The 19110-nt window shown below is 44.4% G+C and overlaps 2 protein-coding genes across 5 annotated transcripts in view; one reads left to right on the top strand and one right to left on the bottom strand.

The window, feature by feature from the left end:
• Positions 1–9143, bottom strand: part of abhd14a (abhydrolase domain containing 14A) — a 28170-nt gene extending 19027 nt beyond the window's left edge. The window contains exon 1 of the mRNA XM_052018263.1: positions 9085–9143. The gene's annotated coding sequence lies outside the window, so the exon portion shown is untranslated. The remainder of the gene's footprint in view (positions 1–9084) is intronic.
• A 27-nt stretch (positions 9144–9170) lies between these two features.
• LOC127571672 (transmembrane and coiled-coil domains protein 1-like) overlaps positions 9171–19110 on the top strand; it is a 59348-nt gene continuing 49408 nt past the window's right edge. For 2 of the 4 annotated variants that reach the window (XM_052018259.1, XM_052018261.1), the window contains exons 1-2: positions 9171–9281; positions 10701–11432. In XM_052018259.1, the coding sequence (XP_051874219.1) occupies positions 10872–11432 (561 nt within the window). In that variant the 5' untranslated portion in view covers positions 9171–9281; positions 10701–10871. Of the gene's footprint in view, positions 9439–10700; positions 11433–19110 lie in introns of all 4 variants that reach the window. The other 2 variants (XM_052018262.1, XM_052018260.1) reach the window with 2 other exon arrangements.

Genomic DNA, 19110 nt, shown 5'->3' with positions numbered 1-19110 from the left:
AGAGTAGGACTTTGACAGTGAATGGTAGGGGCCTGGGGAGTGTTGTAGAACATAGGGACCTAAGACTACAAGTACATGGTTCTCTGAAAGTGGTGTTGCAGGTAGACAGGGTGGTGAAAGTAGCTTTTGGCATGCTGGCCATTATCAGTTTGGGCATTGAGTATAGAAGTTGGGATATTATGTTGCAGTTGTACAACACTACATTTGGAATATTGTGTTCAGTTTTGGTCACCCTGCTATAGGAAATATGCCATTAAGCTGGAAAGACTGCAAAGGACATTTATGAGGATGTTGCTGGGACTCAAGGGACTGAGTTATGGAGAGAGGTTGAGCAGGTTGGGACTTTTCATTGGAACATAGGAGAATGAGGGGTGATCTTATAGAAGTGCATAAAATTATGAGGGGCATAGATAGGGTGAATGCACTCAGGCTTTTTCCCAGGGTTGGGGAATCAAGAACTAGAAAGCAAATGTTTAAAGTGAGAGGGGAGAGATTTAATAGGAGTCGGAGGGGCACCTTTTTCACCCAGGGAGTGGTCAGTATATGGAATGAGCTGCCAGAGGAAGTGGTTGAAGCAGGTACATTAATAACGTTTAAAAGGTACTTGGACAGAAACATGGATATGAAAGGTTTAGAGGGATATGGATCAAATGGGACTAGCTTAGATGGGAATCTTGGTTAGCATAGACCAGTTGGGCTGAAGGGCCTGTTTCCGTGCTCTAAGAATTGTAGAGCAGGCTCAAGGGGCTGAGTAGCCTCCTGCTCCTAATCCTGATGTACATATGTTCACATTTCATTTATCCAGATCCTTGATGGATTTGAACACTTGCATCAACTTTGGTCTGCTCCACATTCAGGAGAATAGTTCCATTTTCTCCAGATCATCTGTATGCCTAAGAACATTCTACTAAAGCTTTTTGTGACCCCCTTTTGGGCTATCATATCCTTAGTCTGTTGTGACTAAGAATGGGTGTATAACTTTGCAATCAAACCAGTGATTTATAAGACGACAAATTCTTTGCTTTTGTGCTCCATGTTTCTGCGTATAAAATCAGGATCCTGAATATTTTTTTTCAAATTGGTTTAACTTATTTTGCCACTTGAATAATAATTTGTTGAGATGAACATCTGTGTTCTTGCACTCCCTTTTGAACGGTATTCCTTGTCTCTCCTCATTCTTCCTACCAAAATGTAACACTTGCCCACTTCTTAATTTGTATCTATTGTGTGTCTGCCTGTTCATCTGCCAATATATTACTTTCTATTATCATATTCTTGCTATTACTCCACAGGAGCTGGCTGATGTGCTGTGTTTCCACCAGTTTAATTATCCCTCAGCTTACAATTCAGAGGTGCTCAAGAAAACATTATCCATATGAGACTGTTCCTTTAGAGTGGCAAATACAAATGGCATAACTGACCAACAGCGGTTTGGTTTGGCATGTTGTGACAGATTGGTCCTTCTGCAGCTTTCCTGGGATATCTGCTCCTCCCAGTGGAAACACCTCCCAATTGCTTGAGGAGTGCACTAATGGAACAAACCTTTTCCTACTTTTGAAGGACAGCATAGATGGGTGGTGGCATTGTTCTAGATTGATGCTTAATGGTCAGCATGGGCGTAGTGGGCCGAATAGCCTGTTTCTGGGCTGCATATCTCTGACTGTGATGGGGTACATGTAGTGATTAAAAGGGGTAGTCAAGTTACAATATGATTGCTACCTTTTCAGGGGCAGCCAGGATTGGGCAAAACATCCTGGCTTTGACAGCATTCCAAGTATAAATGCTTAAAAAGGGGAACGGATTCAGTGCACAAATAACCCTTTTGCCCATCTACACTGATCCTATTTGCCTGCATTAAGTCCATACGCTTCTATGCCTTGCCTATTCAAGTGCCTGCCTATACATCACTTAAATGTAGTCATTGTATTTGATTGTCCTCTTCTGACAACGAGTTCCAGATATCAACCACCTTCTGTGTAAAAAAAAACTTGCCCCTCAGTTCTTCTTTAAACCTCCTTCTCCTCCTCATTGACAATCAACACAGCTGCACCTCAAGAATGCGTGCTTAACCCACTGCTCTACTCTCTCTACACTCATGACTGTGTGGCTAGGCACAGCTCAAACACCACTTATAAATTCGCCGATTACACCACTGTTGTTGGCAGAATCTCAGATGGCGATGAGGTGGCATACAGGAGTGAGGTAGATTGGTTGGTTGAGTGGTTTCACAACAACCATGCACTCAACATCAATTAGACCAAGGAAGTGATTGTGGACTTCAGGAAGGGAGAGTCAGGAGAACACACACCAGTCTTCATTGTAGGGTCAGCGGTGGGAAGGGTGAGCAGCTTCAAGTTCCTAGTACCCCTGTGGCCGTTCCCATCAATAACAAGATACTGTTTTGGATACTGTTTGGATACTGCTGGGGGGGATGACCTACTGGAGGAAAGCCGCAGTGACCAGGTCTCTGGCACTGAGCCAGGTCATGTGGTGCAGAACAGAAGGGGGAGAAGAGGAGGGCGGTAGTGATAGGGGATTCCATAGTAAGGGGGGCAGACAGGAGATTCTGTGGACGTGAAAGAGACTCCTGGATGGTATGTTGCCTCCCCGGGGTCAGGGGCGTCTTAGATCGGGTCCACAGCATTCTGAAGGGGGAGGGTGAACAGCCAGAGGTTGTGGTACATATTGGTACCAATGACATAGGTAGGAAAAGAGATGAGGTCCCGAAGAGGGAATATATAGAGTTAGACAGGAAGCTGAAAAGTAGGACCTCAAGGGTAGTAATCTCTGGATTGCTGCCTGTGCCACGTGCCAGCGAGGGTAAGAATAGGATGATTTGGCAGATGAATGCGTGGCTGAGAAATTGGTGCAGGGGGCAGGATCTCAGATTTGTTGATCATTGGGATCTCTTCTGGGGAAGGTATGACCTGTACAAAAGGGACAGGTTACACCTGAACTGGAGGGGGAACAATATTCTTGCGGGCAAGTTTGCTAGAACTGTTGGGGAGGGTTTAAACTAGTTTGGCAGGGGGATGGGAATCAGAGTGATAGGTTAAAGGTTGGTTCATTTAGTGTACAAGTAGATGCAGAGTGTAGAAAGACTATGAGGAAGGATAGGCAGTTGAAAGACCAAAATTGCAGTCAGCTGGATGGGCTAAAGTGTGTCTACTTTAATGCGATAAGTATCAGGAACAAGGCTGATGAACTTAGAGCATGGGTAAGTACGTGGAACTATGACATGGTGGCCATTACAGAGACTTGGCTGTCACAAGGGCAGGAATGACTGCAGGATATTCCGGGGTTTAGATGTTTCAAAAGGGACAGGGGCGGAGGTACAAGAGGTGGGGAGTGGCTTTGCTGATCAGGGACAGTGTCACAGCTGTACAAAGGAAGGATGTCCTGGAGCGATCGTCCACTGAGTCAGTGTGGGTGGAAGTCAGAAACAGGAAGGGAGCAATCACTCTATTGGGAGTATTCTACAGACCCCCCAATAGCAGCAAAGATGCTGAGGAGCAGATCGGGAGGTAGATTTTGGAGAGGTGCAAAAATAACAGGGTTGTTGTCATGGGTGATTTCAACTTCCCTGATATTGATTGGCACCTCCTTAGTGTAAAGGGGATAGGTGGGACAGAGTTTGTTAGGTGTGTACAGGGAGGATTCCTTACACAGTATGTGGACAGGCCAACTAGAGGAGAGGCCATGCTGGACCTGGTACTAGGCAATGAGCCCGATCAGGTTTCAGATCTCTCAGTGGGAGAGCATTTTGGAGATAGTGACCATAACTCCTTAACCTTTACCATAGCCTTGGAGAGGGATAGGAGCAGATGATATGGGAAAGTATTTAACTGGGGGAGGGGGAATTATGATGCTTTTTAGGCAGGAACTTGGGAGCGTAAATTGGGAACAGATGTTCTTGGTGAAGTGCACAGTGGAAATGTGGTTTAAGGAATACTTGCATGGGGTTCTGGAAAGGTTTGTCCCATTGAGGCAGGGTAAGCATGGTAGGGTGAAGGAGCCGTGGTTGACAAGAGATGTAGAATATCTTGTCAAGAGGAAGAAAGAAGCTTACCTGAGGTTTAGAAAGCATGGATTAGACAGGGCTCTGGAGAGTTACAAGGTAGCCAAGAGGGGGCTTAAAAATGGATTTAGGAGAGCTGGGAGGGGGCAGGAGAGGATCAAGGATCAAGGAAAACTCCAAGGCATTCTACACGTATGTGAAGAATAGGAGGATGACTTGAGTGAGGGTAGGACCGATCAGGGATAAAAGAGGAAACATGTGCCTGGAGTTGGAAGAGGTAGGTCCCAGAAAAGATCCCTGCTGGACTTAATGAATACTTTGCTTCAGTATTTACCAGAGAGAGGCATTGACATTTCTGAGGATGTAACAAAGCATATTGATGAAGGTAGAGCAGTGGATGTGGCGTACGACAGGCTGACTAGGGCATGTCAATGTGAGGAAAGAGGATTTGCTGGAACTTTTGAAAAACATTAGGATAGATAAGTCACCAGGGCCGAACAGGATATATCCAAGGTTATTACGGGAAGAGATTGCTGCGCCTTTGGCGACAATCTTTGTGTCCTTACTGGCCACAGGAGTAGTGCCAGATGATTGGAGGGTGGCAAATGTTGTTCCTTTGTTTAAGAAAGGGAGTAGGGATAACCCTGGGAATTACAGACCAGTGAGTCTTACTTCAGTGATGGGCAAATTACTGGAGAAGATTCTTAGAGACAGGATTAATGGGTATTTGGAATATAGGCTGATTAGGGACAGTCAGCATGGCTTTGTGAGGGGCAGGTCATGCCTCACAAGCCTGATTGAATTCTTTGAGGATGTGACAAAGCACATTGATGAAGGTAGAGCAGCGGACGTGGTGTACATAGATTTTAGTAAGGCGTTTGATAAGGTTCCTCATGGAAGGCTTATTCAGAAAGGCAGAAGGCATGGGATCCAGGGAAACTTGGCTGTGTGGACTCAGAATTGGCTTGCCCAGAGAATACAGAAGGTGGTTGTAGATGGAGCGTATTCTGCCTGGAGGTCGGTGACCAGTGGTGTTCTGCAGGGATCTTTTCTGGGGCCCTTGCTCTTTGTGATTTTTATAAATGACTTGGGTGAGGACGTGGAAGGGTGGGTTAGTAAGTTTGCTGATGATACAAAGGTTGCTGTAGATTACAACAGGATATTGATAGAATGCAGAGCTGGGCTGAGAAGTGGCAGATGGAGTTCAACCTGGATAAGTGTGAAGTAATACACTTTAGGAGATCGAATTTGAAGGCAGAATACAAGGTTAATGGCAGGACTCTTCACAGTCTGGAGGAACAGAGGGATCTTGGGGTCCACATCCATAGATCCCTCAAGGTTGCCGCGCAGGTCGATAGGGTTGGTAAGAAGGCGTATGGTGTGTTGGACCTCATTAGCTGGGGTATTGACTTCAAGAGCCACGAGGTTCCTATCAAGCCCATGCCAGCTGACTGAAAAAGCAATCCAGTTAGTCCCAGTAGCCACTTGTTCTCCATAACCTTGAAACATTTCCCCTTCAAATTCTTTATTCCTCTTCTGAATTATCGAATCTGCTTCCACCACCTTTACAGGTAATGCATTCCTGATCATTAAAAAAAAAATGTCCTCTCATCTCATTTGGTTCTTTTGTCAGTCATTTAGTCCTGTTAGATGTGATACAAAGGCATGAGTAATGTACAATGGTAATGAACAGGTTAAGCTGTTAAAGGCTTTTGTGATAGATGTAAGTGAAATTGGTGAAAGAGCACAATTACCTTCTTTTCAAATCACTCCTTGAATGGGCAGTTCTTGAGAGTAAAACTGATCCATAGTTGTATTCTTTGTGCTGAAGTACACACTACCCAAAAGCAAATCTTAAATTCAGAATTGGCTCGCCCATAGAAGACAGAGGGTGGTGGTAGATGGAGTGTATTCTGCCTGGAGGTCGGTGACCAGTGGAGTTCCGCAGGGATCTGTTCTGGGGCCCTTGCTCTTTGTGATTTTTATAAATGACTTGGATGAGGATGTGGAAGGGAGGGTTAGTAAGTTTGCTGATGATACTATTGTTAGTGTTGTGGATAGTGTAGAAGGTTGCTGTAGATTTCAACAGGATATTGATAGAATGCAGACCTGGTCTGAGAAGTGGCAGATGGCATCCAATCCAGATAAGTGTGAAGTGACGCATTTTGGGAGATCGAATTCGAAGGCAGAATACAAGGTTAATGGCAAGACTCTGAGCAGTGTGGAGGAACAGAGGGATCTTGGGGTCCACATCTATAGATCCCTCAAGGTTGCCACACAGGTTGATAGGGTTGTTAAGGCGGCATATGGAGTGTTGTCCTTCATTAGTCAGGGTATTAAGTTCAAAGCCACGAGGTGATGTTGCAGCTCTATAGAACTCTGGTCAGACCATACTTGGAGTATTGTGTTCAGTTCTGGTCATCTCATTATAGGAAAGATGTGGAAGCTTTAGAGAGGGTGCAGAGGAGATTTACCAGGATGTTGCCTGGATTGGAGAACATGTCTTATGAGCGAGCTAAGGCTTTTCTCTTTGGAGAGAAGCAGGATGAGAGGTGACTTGATAAAGGTGTACAAGATGATAAGAGGCATAGATCGAGTGGACAGTCAGAGACTTTTTCCCAGGGTGACAATGGCTAACACGAGGGGACATAATTTTAAGGTGAATGGAGGAAGGTATAAGGGGGATGTCAGGGGTAAGTTTTTTTACACAGAGAGTGGTGGGTGCCTGGAATGCACTGCCAGCAGAGGTTGTGGGGTCAGAACCATTAGGGACATTTAAAAGACTCTTAGATAGACACATGAGTGATAAGAGAAATGGGGGGCTATGTGGGAGGGAAGGGTTAGATAGATGTTAGAGCAGGATAAAATGTCGGCACAACATTGTGGGCCAAAGGGCAGGTACTCTGCTGTAATGTTCTATGTCAACATCTCAGAATCTATCTTGGGCCCAACACATTGATGCAATCACAAAGAAGGCACACCAGTGGCTCTACTTCATTTAGGAGTTTGAATGTCACCAAAGACCCTTGCAAATTTCTACAGATGTCCGGTGGAGAGCATTCTGACTAGTTGCATCACCACCTGGTATGGAGGCTCCAACGTGCAGGATCGAAAGAAGCTGCAGAGAGTTGTAGGCTCAGCCAGCTCCATCATGAGCACACCCTCCCTGCCATCGAGGCATCTTCAAGGGGCGGTGCCTCAAGTAGGCAGCATCCATCATTCAGGACCCTCACCACCCGGGACATGCCCTCTTCACATTGCTACCATTGGGGAGGAGGCACAGGAGCCTGAAGACCCACACTCAGTGTTTCAGGAACAGCTTCTTCCCTTCCGTCATCAGATTTCTAAACAGTCCATGAACCCATGAAAACTACATCGTTCTTCCTCTTTTGCACTATTTATTTATTTTCGTAACTTATAGTAACTTTTTATGTCTTTACGTCTTGCACTGCACTGCTACCGCAAAATAACAAATTTCACGTCATATTTCAGTGATAATAAACCCGATTCTGATTCTTCTCAACCTAAACCTATCCCCTCTTGTTTTTGATACCTCTATCAGGGAAAAGGAATCAGACTATTCACCCTATCTATGCCTCTTCTAATTTTACAAACAGGCAACTTCTGTATTATGGCCATTCAGATAATGGAATTTTACCCTTACATAATCTGCAGATCACTACCCAGAAATTTGAAATCTGTTCTGAAATTCTCTGTTACAAATGTTGTGTGGGGAATAAATACAAATAAACACAATTTTTTTTGACTCGCATTTCTTCACGCATATGCAGATGATTTCACTTTGCATTACAGAAAATCACAATACACACCGTTTTGTAGGAATGCAATCGCCCTGTAATGGAGGGGTTGCCTGTACCTCCATCAGGTCACACATCAGCCTCCTTCGTTCCAGGGAAAACATGCCCAACCTGTCCAATCTCTTCTCATAACTAAAGCCCTCCAATCCAACATCCTGGTGATTTCTTCCCCATCCACTCCAGCTCAACCACATCCCTCCTATGGTGTTTTGTAAAGTTGCAACATATCATCCCAACTTTTATATTTTATGTCCCAACCTATGAAGCCAAGTATGCCACATACTTTCTTCACTACCCTATCGACCTTCAGGAAGCTAATGACTTGAACCCCAAGGTCTCTTTGTTCATCAACATTCCTTAGTGCCCTACCATTCACTGCACATGTACTACCCCATTTGACATCCCAAAATGCATCATCTCGCACTTGTTGGCATTAAATTCCATCTGTCAATGCTCCACCCAGCTTTGTTTCATCTATATCCTGTTATAGCCTTAGACAACCTTCCTCACTATTCAGAACACCACCAACTTTTTGGCTATATAAACTGTACAATTCAAAACAACCCCATATGGCTCCATCTACCTAATAGTTTTTTCCTTAGGTTTCCACTTATCACCCACCAGCCTCTGTCTCAAAACTCCCCCTCCCCACATGCTCCATCTGCCCATCAATCCCACCTCACCTGGTTCCACCTATCATCTACCAGCCCTCATCTCATCTCTTTATATTTGATGTCTTCCCTTAACACTCTCAGTCCTGATGCAGGATTTCTCTTTCCCCTCCACAGATGTGCCTGACCTACTGAGTTCCTGCAGCAGTGTGGTCCAGATTCCAGCATCTACAGTCTCTTGTGTTTCCTAGTTACACCCCATTGGCTACATTGGGCAGCCCACATTGTTCACATGCCCGACACCAGACTCCTGAAACAAACACGCGATTTCACGGGAAGACATAACCAGAGTGACAGCGAAAAAGATTCAAGGATGCGCTGGAAGTCTCCTTCAAATAAAACATTGCAACCTCCCCTCCCTCTTCCCCAACACTAGCCTCAGTAACCTCCAGCACACCAACGGAAGAGTGCGGGCAGGTCGGCCCAGGTCTGAGGGGCTGTCGGAAGACCAGGCAGCGGCTCGGTGTCAGGGGCCTGAAGGAAGCAGAGGAGACCCCGGGAGAAGCAAGTGCAGCGATGGGTGGGTGTACCCGGGGGTCCCGGGACGGAGCAGAATCAGCCACCGGCGGGCACCTACCTGTCCGCGCCCCTCACCGCTCCCTCGGCCGCCAGACTCTGATTGGTGGGGCGCGGCGTGCTGACGTCATGGCGCCGGGGCGGGCCGCAGTGTGTAGGCCGGGAGTCGGCGGCAGTGCCGTCGCTGCAGTGTTGCTGCGCTGGGCTTCGTTCCCCAGATCTGGTCCCCGCTGCCGGTTTGATGGTGCTCGTAACGCGGTAGGTGGCGGCCTCGGCCACCTGTGGCACTCGGGCCTGGGGCGTCTCCGGCTTCCGCCCTGCAGGGGAGGGAGCCTCCCGGGTCAGGGGCAGGCCGCTGCTGGACGCGGAACCAGCCTCGGGCTGGCCTTCTCCCTCACGGTGACAGCAGGCCAGGGTGAGCAGGCCCACGGGTTGGCGGTGGGGCTGGGTGGGGGACGGGGCGGCCTGAGGTAAGAGATGGAGCTGGAGTGTAGGGAAAGGCCAAGGGTGAGGGCACCTGGAGTTGGTGCATCGGAGGGAGGCAGGGATGGTGTATGTGGGTGATGGGGCAAGGATGGAGCGGGGGTCACATGGGATGATATTGCCTGAGTGCCAAGTTGGAAATTCTTATGAATGGGCTGGGTGTGGGGATTTATGCTCGGTCTGTAGTTTTTGGTGACTGAGCAGATGGGCCTGTGAACAACCTCTGGCAGCAGCTTTGACTTTCCATCTCTGGGCTGGTGTTTTAATTGAAGAATCAATATGGAAAAGTGGGACAATGAATAATCTTCTGGAGGAACTCAATGGGTCGAGCACAAAGGTGGGATACGGGTAGTGGATAGTTGGGATAGTGGTGATATTTCATGAAGCTGTTGCTGTTGATGTGTGTGTAACTAATCATTTCATGTTGGTTCGCCACCACCCCACTGGCAGCAAACTTCATCCAACGTTTTGTTTGTGACATGGTCTCTGATTATACTGTACTGCAGGTTAAGTGGATGCAATATGTCAGAGTAAAGAATAGTCAAGAATCATGCAAAAAAAATTCTAGTGAGACCACCCTATAGTTGATGCTGCACTTATTATTAAAATACTGCTGGTTTTAGGCCAATTTTATTGTTTATTTATGTGAATTAGGTTTGCTGAATATTTTATTATTAGAACATTACTCCAGCTTTGTTGCTACCTTCCTTGCTTTGGCTGTTTTAGTGCTCTGAATACTTCAGTTATGCTTCTAATATAATTTTGGTGCTGAATATACAAGTAAAGATTTCTGATCTATCATACATTCTTTGATCTCTTAATAGTTGATTTTTTTTAAAACTTAGGATGCAGATAGGTGAGCACATTGATCTGGTTAAAGAATTTTCCAGAGCCTTCAATTTGCTTGGGGCTGAAGCTTGGGTGGTGTTTCTTTACACTGTGAAACCATGAAGCCAAATATCATGAGGCTGTACAATGTTATTTTTAGAAAGACCAAACAATTAAAGAACAAATTGGGCTAGCTACTTCAAATGAAACAGTGCAGTAATACAGCCCGTTAACCTGCAAAAATCAAGTGAACTTCATTGTATTTTGATTGGCTGGTGAGAATGGAGATCAGAAATGTTTGAGCAGAGCTTCAGACTTTTATATATGCATGAAATGTAATGTTTGCTTTTTTTCCTTTTATGTCAGACAAGCATGAAGTGACATTGACAGGTGCTGCATGCTGAAATCTAATGAGAATGCACCGCCTATGCAGGAACTAGACCACCAAATGAAACCATTATTTAAAGAGACCCATACCATTTATGTACCAGTAACTATAATATATATGAATTTAGAAATCTAAAGAAAAAGCTTCAAATGGAGCAGGTTAATAATGACCCTTCAATTAATGACCTAGACAGCGACAGCAGACCCACAGACAACACGGGCAGAAAACAAAGTGAATTAGAACACTCCTTGTCCAAAATAACACACAATGCTTTGGAGAACTTCGGGCAAGGTTTAAAGCAGCTTTTTCATCACCAACGTCGCCGATCGTCTGTCTCCCCCCAAGATGGTCTCCACGTTCAAGCTGACCAAGAGCCCTCGAGCCCAGATATCCCTGCCCCAACTGCTGAGCTGGACTGGGCAGCTCCAGCTCATCATTCTGCCCAGACCACTACTCTTAACAGGGTCCTACAGCAGTTCCGTGTGGCTCCCATGATGAAACGGGGTGCGAGTCTGCACAGCCGGAGGAACAAGTTGGATCCGCCCAGGGGAAGTCCACAGATATCTCGCAAGTCGGCTCCAGATGGCACCAGTTCTCTCCTGCTACAGTCTGGCAGACCCCGTTCCTCCTCCACCACTGATGCACCAACTTCCTCTTTGTTTGTGGAGACCCTGACCTTCAGTCCTCATTCAGGAGATGAGTTTGATCGGGTAATTACTTATCTTTTTAAATGTTTGTTGGACTGTGAAGTGGCTGAGTGCAGTCAGATTACTTTGGCAGACTGTGAAATCTGGTTAAGTTTTGCAGCAGATTGTCAGGCTGTGTTGTAGCTGGTCCTCCAGCAGCACTTGGTCTGTTTAACATGCACTATAGATGCTGATTCCATTGGAAGACTTCATTCTGCATGCACTTCCAAGGTTTCACTTGCTGTTTGTTGGGCTTGCTGCTCATTAGAGTTTGAGGTGGGTGTGCTACTTGGAGGAGTAACTGAGCCCTGTTGTGCGAAGCAGCTGAGTTTCCCATAGCAGAAGATAATACAGTAAAATTCCAATAATCCACTATCCAACCACTTGGAAACCCCAGTAGTTTGCATCTTGCTCACCAAATGATGTTTTCACCTTCCACTTGCTGGGATCCCAGTGTCAGTGCTCCTTGTCCACTAATTGGACCCCTAGTTCCAGCCCTCACCTGAAACTTGCCATGTTCACTGAAATGATACTGTGCAACATCTTTTTAAAAAGTTAATTGGAGTATTAATAAAATAACATCTGGTGGTACAGAAATTTCCATGTCCAGCAGTAGTCAAGTCACAAGTGTGCTGAATCAATGGAATATTAATATAGAATGGAACTAGAACACTACAATACAGGAACAGGCCCTTCAGCCCACAATGTGGTGCCAAACTAATTAAACTAGTCATTAAATGCGTAGCTAAACTAATCCTTTCTGCGTACACAAGGTCTGTATTGCTCCATTCTCGGCACATTCATGTGCCTATCTAAGAGCCTCTTAAACGCCTCTATCGTATCTGGCTCCACTGCCACACCTGGCAGCGCATTCCAGGTATGCACCACGCTGTGTTTACAAAAAAAAAACTTGTCCTGCACATCCCCTTTGAACATACCCCTCTAACCTTAAATGCATGCTCTCTAGTATTAGACATCTCAACCCTTGGAAAAAGATAAAGGCTGTCTATCTATGCCTCTCATAATCTTATAAACCTCTATCAGGTCTCCCCTCAGCCACCACTGCTCCAGAGAAAACAGCCCTAGTTTGTTCAGCCTCTCCTTATAGCACATGCTATAAGGATCCAGGCTGCATCCATGTAGACATCTGCACCCTCACCAAAGCCTCCACGTCCTCCTTACAATGGGGCAACCAAAATTGTATGCAGTACTCTAGATGTAGCCTAATCAGGGTTTTATAAAGCTGCAACGTAACTTCCTGACTCTTAAACTCAGTACCTCGACTAATAAAGGCAAGCATGCTATAAGCCTTCTTTAACACCCTATCGACTTGTGCACCACTTTCAGGGCGTTATGGACTTGGACCCCAATATCCCTCTGTACATCAACGCTGTTCAGGGTTTTTCCATTATTTTTACAGGTTTCCCTTTACCTTTGATCTCCCAGAGTGTAAAACCTCACATTTGGCAAGGTATGGCCAGAATTTGAAGTGTTATAGAACAATCATGATGATGACTTTACATGAAAACTTTGTAATAATGGAGTCTTGGATGCAGGTTTGGAATGACCTTGAGACACAAAACAACATTCATTGCAGATTAACTACCATGTTATCTGGTGCTGCAAAATTAGGAATCAAAACAGAAAATGTTGGCAATACTCATCAGGTCAGGCAGCATCTCTGGATAGAGGAGCATGATGTTTCAGGTTAACAACCTTTCATCAGATCTGACATCAACTTTTGTTTTTTACACAGGTTACTGCCTGACCTGTTGGGTATTCTCAGCATTTTCTGTTTTTATTTAACATTTTCAAGCAGTTTCTGGGCTTGGATTACTTGGAAATTGGGGAAATAGATGAACGTATTTCATCTTGTGAAGAGCTGGGCAAAGGTAAATGAAAACAATGGTTGCAGGGTTGAGGGATTTTGGTTGTAGGATTAGACTGGAGAGTTGCATTGTTTGGAGCTCACTGTCTATAAAGATTGCAGAAACAATCAATGAAAGATTTCAAGAGGGGAATTGGATGGAAAGAAAATAATTGGTAGGGGAATGGGACTAAAGGGATTGCTTTTGGAACTGGCTGTATGACCTCTGTACTCTACCAATTCTTGGCTTATCCATAAGTGAGGAGACGTACACGGTTTGCAATGACTCTTCCACCGTTATCTGTAAACAAGTATCATTGCTCTTACTACTGTTCTTTCAAAATACTTGATTTTACCTTGCAGTTACTAAGTTTTGATGATATAGTCTTTAGTTATTTTGCATTTGTTGCTTTGCTGTTTCTGAGAGCTGAATTGTGAGAATGAGGGTTGCTGAGTTGAACAGAGAGGCAAAAGACAGTTCTTGGCATGTTCATGAGGTATAGCATTGAGAGCTTGTCTCTAAATTCCTTTAGGGGTGTCAAGAGTAGTTGCAAGTCTACCTGTCTTGTCCAGGATATTCTACTATGCATGTGCCAGGAAATGACCATCTCCAACAGTGAATCTGACTGCCTACGCATGACATTCAGTAGCGTTACCATCACTGAATCCCCTTGGGGTTATCATTAACAGAAACTTAACTGAGTACTTAACAACTACTTCAGCTATGAGAGCAGCTTGGCAGCTGGGGGTTCTGTGATAAGTGATTTGCCTTCTGACCCCCTTGCCCCAAAGTCTTCTCACCATCTGCAAGAAGCAGGATGCTCTCCAGAGGCCTTGGGTGAGTGCACTCCAACAACAGTCGAAGCTCAACACTGTCCTGGGTAAAGCAGCCCATTTTATTGGGGACCCCATTAAACACCCTGAACCTTCATCCCCTCCACCACCAGCACACAGTGACTGCAGAGTGTACTATTTACAAAATGCACTGCAATTACCTGCCCAGATAGCACCTCCCAAACCTGCAGCCTTCACCACCAAGAAATGTAGATGTTCAAAGGGACCTCCATGTTACTGAAAGCTAACCTACAGGTGCAGCAAGCAGTTAGGAGGGCAGTTACTGTGGGAGGATTTGAGTTACAGGGGTGAAAAGGTGTTACTCCAATAGTATAGGGCTGTGGTGAGACTGCAGCTGGAGGATTGTGTACAGTTTTGGTCTCCAATCTTTTTTAAAAAAAAGATTTGATGTCGAGGGAGTGCAGCAAAGATTCACTGGACTGTTTGATTGAAGACATTAAGCATCTAGTTCCCAGAGTTTAGAAGAATGAGGGGAGGTTTTATTGAATGTAGATAATTCTCACAGGCTGAATACAGGGACTTGTTTCTGTATTCTGGAGAGTGTAGAACCAGAGGTCACTGCCTCAGAGTAAAGGGCAGGCAGGATGTTTAGGGCTGAGATGGGGAGAAATTTCTTCACTCAGGCTGGTGAATCTTTGGAATTCTCCACACCAGAGGGCTGTGGAGGCTCAGTCTCAATAAAGACAGATTTTTGCATATTAAGGGATATGGAGTTGGAGGAATACGGCACTGAGCTAGATCAGCAATGATCAATGAATGGCTGATCTATGTTAAAAAGGAAAAGGGCAGCATCCACGTGGGAACACCACCACCTGAAACTTTCCCTCCAAGTCGCACACCATCCGGACTTGGAAACCTATCACCATTCCTTCATCGCTGGGTCCAAATCCTGAAACTCCCTTCTCCAGTGCTTCAAGAGTGGCTCATCTCCACCTCAAGGGCAAATAAAGGTGGGCAGTAAATGCTGGCCTTGCCAGTGATGCCTAGATCCCAAAAAGTGAAAACAAAATAAATTACTATTCTAAAAATTCCCCCACTGAAGTTTAGGTATTCAATGAGCCTGTCATTTCAGTTGTGCAACAAAGGCTCATGAAATAGAATCTTTGGGGTAGAAAAAGGCATTAAAATCCTTTAAGTTACAGGGACAATTTGCTTTTTGGGCAGATAATTGTGTTCTTGGCAGATCACAGCAAACCCGAGTGCTGCAGTTCATTGATTACACATGAATTTGAATAGTTGGTGACATACCAGCACCGTGCTGATTAATGACATTCGTTGGAGCAATGGATGTTTGCTGATTAATGGCATTCTGAAACAGTACTGGACAGTGAAATACGGTGGGGCTCTGGAGTTAATGACATGCTGGTGTTCTACCAGTTGGTGAATAGTTCTAGTTATATTTACCAGAACTGTGCTAGTGAAGAAATGGAAGCAAGAGAAGGCCATTTGGTCCCTCAGTCCTCTGTTTTGCAACAAGATGATGGCTGATCTTTTTCCTCAGTGCCATTTTTGACCTGGTTACTTAATATCTGATAATCTATCAGACTCTGTCAGCAATTCAGTTCCACGGCCCTCCTGGGGAACGAATTCCAAAGATTCACAACCCACTGGACAAAGACATTTCTTCTCATAGTTGTCCTGAATGGCTAACACCTTATTTTGAGACCATGATCCTGATTCTCAACGTCCAGCCAGGGAAGCACCATCCATCTGAATCTACTCTGATATCCCCTTAAGAATTCTGCATGCTTAATTGAGTTCTGCTCATTTTCTAAATTCAAAAGCTATGGGACCAGTCTGATAAATGTCTCGTTATGGGACAAACCAACCTCACCTCCATCCCAGGAATCAATCTGTTGACCCTTCGTTCACTCACTCTGTCTTAAATGTATCCTTCCTTGGGGAGACCAGACCTGTACAGCAGTCTTGCTGGGACCTCGCGTAACTGGCAGAAGTTATCACTGCTCTTGTAATCAAATCCTGTAATAATAAAGGCCATCATGTAGTTTGTCTTCCTGATTTTTTTTGCTGAATCTGCACATTAACTTTCAGTTTCTCATTATTTAAAAATATTTTTCTATTTTTCTACCAAATTGGATGACACATTTTCTGCATTAAATTCCCTCTGCTGTGTCCTTACTCACTTAGCCTATTCCCTTGAACCTCTCTGCATCCTCTTTGAGATTCTCACTGCCACTTAACCTCATCATTGTTAAACTTGATCCCTTGACCTAAACCATTGGAATGGATCGTGAACAGCTGGGGTCACTACCAATACCTGACCCATCCCACACCTAAAAGGACCAATTTATTCTTCCTGTTTTCTGTTCACAAATTGTGGAAGCTGGTGTTATAAACTAGAATTATACCCTGCCTTTCCAAGTACAGATTACACCTGTCCCATGGAAATTTGTTCCATTAATTTTCCTAATCTCTGATATTAGACTAGCAGGCCTGCAATTACCTAACTTATCCCCATTGCCTTTCTTGAATAAAAGCCCCATGTTTGCTGCCTTCCAGTCATCTGGCACCTCACTTGTGGGTGGTGAAGATTTGAAAATTTCTGTCAGGGTCCCAGTAATCACCTCTTTTGCCTCTGATTGCAGCCTGGAATACATCTAATCAGGCCCAAGTGATTTATCTACCTTTCTGCTGCCTTTTCAATGGTAATTTCTTGTAGAATTCCACTGGCACCCTCCATGAATTCTCCAACAGCAATATCCCCTTTCATACTCACCTACTCCTCTGGCTCCACCAACACATTCTCTTTGGTCTGTAATGGGCCTACCCTTTCCCTGGTTATCCGCCAGCTACTAATGTAGCTCACATTCTTTTAGGATTTTCCTTAAAGTTCATGTTGATGCTACTTTGTGCCCCCTTTTTTGCCCTCCTAATTTTTATGCATACCCCATCTACACATTCTATATTCTTGTAGGGCCTTTCCTGTTTTCAGTTTTCTGAACGGGTGGCACTGATTCTGTACATGTGACGCTGGGGCACGGATCCACCATTGTGCTGGGTTGGCATTAACAAGGAACTGACTGTAGCATCTCGTCTCTTTGACATTCCTTGATTTTTTTTTGTGACTGGTTTGTTATGTTCTTTGGCAAAATTAGGTATTTCCACTTTAAGAACTCATTCAAGGGGTGCATCAACTTTAGCACTGTAAAATGTAAATAAATTTAAATAAGCAATAGTGACAATAATAGACTAGCTAATCTTTACAATTTCTTTGACAAAGTTTCATTCATTGTGAACACCTTCTCACCCCAATTCTGCCAATGCTTTTACTTTAGCTTTACTTGTCCACTCATTACTGTCAGGCTATGATCAGCACAGCTCACAAACAAATGGGATTGGTCAGCAGTCTTTGAGCATTTTGCAAGCTACATACTATCTTGTTCAATCCCAAGGGAATCGAGGGGTAGGGATTTAGTGCAGGAAAGTGGCACTGAGATCTTTCTGAATGACTAAGCAGGGAAGGATCATCGAATAGCCATTTATTTATGTTCAAAGTAACTGAAAACGTCAAATCAATGTGCTTGGCATTTATCACTGGCCCAATTTTATCAGCTTTAAAAGAAATAGACATTTTCCAGTTAGGCCTTTAGAGGTCTAATTTCTTTTAGCAGTTAGAACTGAAAAATTGGAGGCCCATTCTTTAATCAGCTGCTCTGCAGTTGCAGATGTGCCCATTAAGTGGGAAGAAGATTACTGACCCCCACAGCAGGGTTTAGATTGAAGTCGTCATTCTTATAATGCGAAGTATTGAAGCTGGTCTTGATAAGAATCCTAAAGGGTGTAGTTGGAGAGAGGTCACTGTTGTATGTTGCAGGTCTGTTCAACACAGCTCTGTGCTTTGACTTGTTTATTGTCTGTGCTGTAAAGCGGTTTATAAAATTGTGAGATGAATGGTCAGTCTTTTTCCCAGGGTAGGGAAGTCTAAAACTAGGTTCAAGGTGAGAGGGGAAAGATTTAAAGGTGACCTGAGGGGCAAGTTTATCACAGTGGGTGGTGGGTATATGGAGCAAGCTGCCAGAAGAGGAAGTACAATGCTTAAAAGACAGTTAGACAGGTACATGAATAGCAAAGATTTAGAGGGATGTGAGCCAGATGCAGGCTAATAGGATTAACTTGGGTAGACAACTTGGTTGGCATGGGCGAGTTGAACTGAAGGGTTTGTTTCTATGCTGTATAACTCCATGACTCTATAACTTCTCAGAGCCTCAATTTCCAATTCAAGCCCAAACTCACTTTGTATTCTCCCTCACTTTGCATTCCCCTGGTTACTTCATTGTCAATTAAGACTCCCTCTGTCTACCTCTTCTGTCCCTCACTTGTCCCTTGAAAGACTCATCCATGGCTTTGTTTATAACTTGAGGCAGATGTATATGAAAATCTTTCATCTCAAAGTGCTGTCTTAATTTTGATCAATTCTGATGCACTGGCAGACCAGATGATATGTTGATGTCCCCTGAGTGTACAAGATCCCAGGTGCATTTATACTGTAGTTATTGTGGGTTCATAGAAGTGATGATCTTGGAGGAAAATTTAAACATTATCATTCTTAAGTGTTTGTAAATTGACTGCCACATTTCCAGACAGTCTTTGGCTTTAAAAGTACTGTAGTTGCAAAGGGCACGTTATCAATTCATGCCCTTTCCCTTCTTAACAATTTGCAAAGAAGAAGAATTTGAAATGCCTGGAGAAAGCAGTTTCATTCTGCTGACAAACAGAAAATGACAGGAACATGTGTTGAAAGAACAGAAAAGCAGACAGTCTAGATCCTCGTTATGGATATTGCCAAGTCATAACCTGAAACAGACGATGATCTACTTGTTGCACGAGTGCTGCTCGACCTGCTGCTGTTTCCAATATCTTGTAATACAGGAAAACTCTAGTAACCTGGTGCCCCTGGGAGTTTGTTGTTGTACTGGGTGATTTTCCAGACTGTCAAGTGTTTTTTTCCTATTAGTACTT

Source organism: Pristis pectinata, chromosome 6 (assembly GCF_009764475.1).
Source record: "Pristis pectinata isolate sPriPec2 chromosome 6, sPriPec2.1.pri, whole genome shotgun sequence".
Classification (NCBI taxonomy): Eukaryota; Metazoa; Chordata; class Chondrichthyes; order Rhinopristiformes; family Pristidae; genus Pristis; species Pristis pectinata.
The sequence above is the reverse complement of the archived record's forward strand: the minus strand, read 5'-3'. Positions and strand labels throughout refer to the sequence as shown.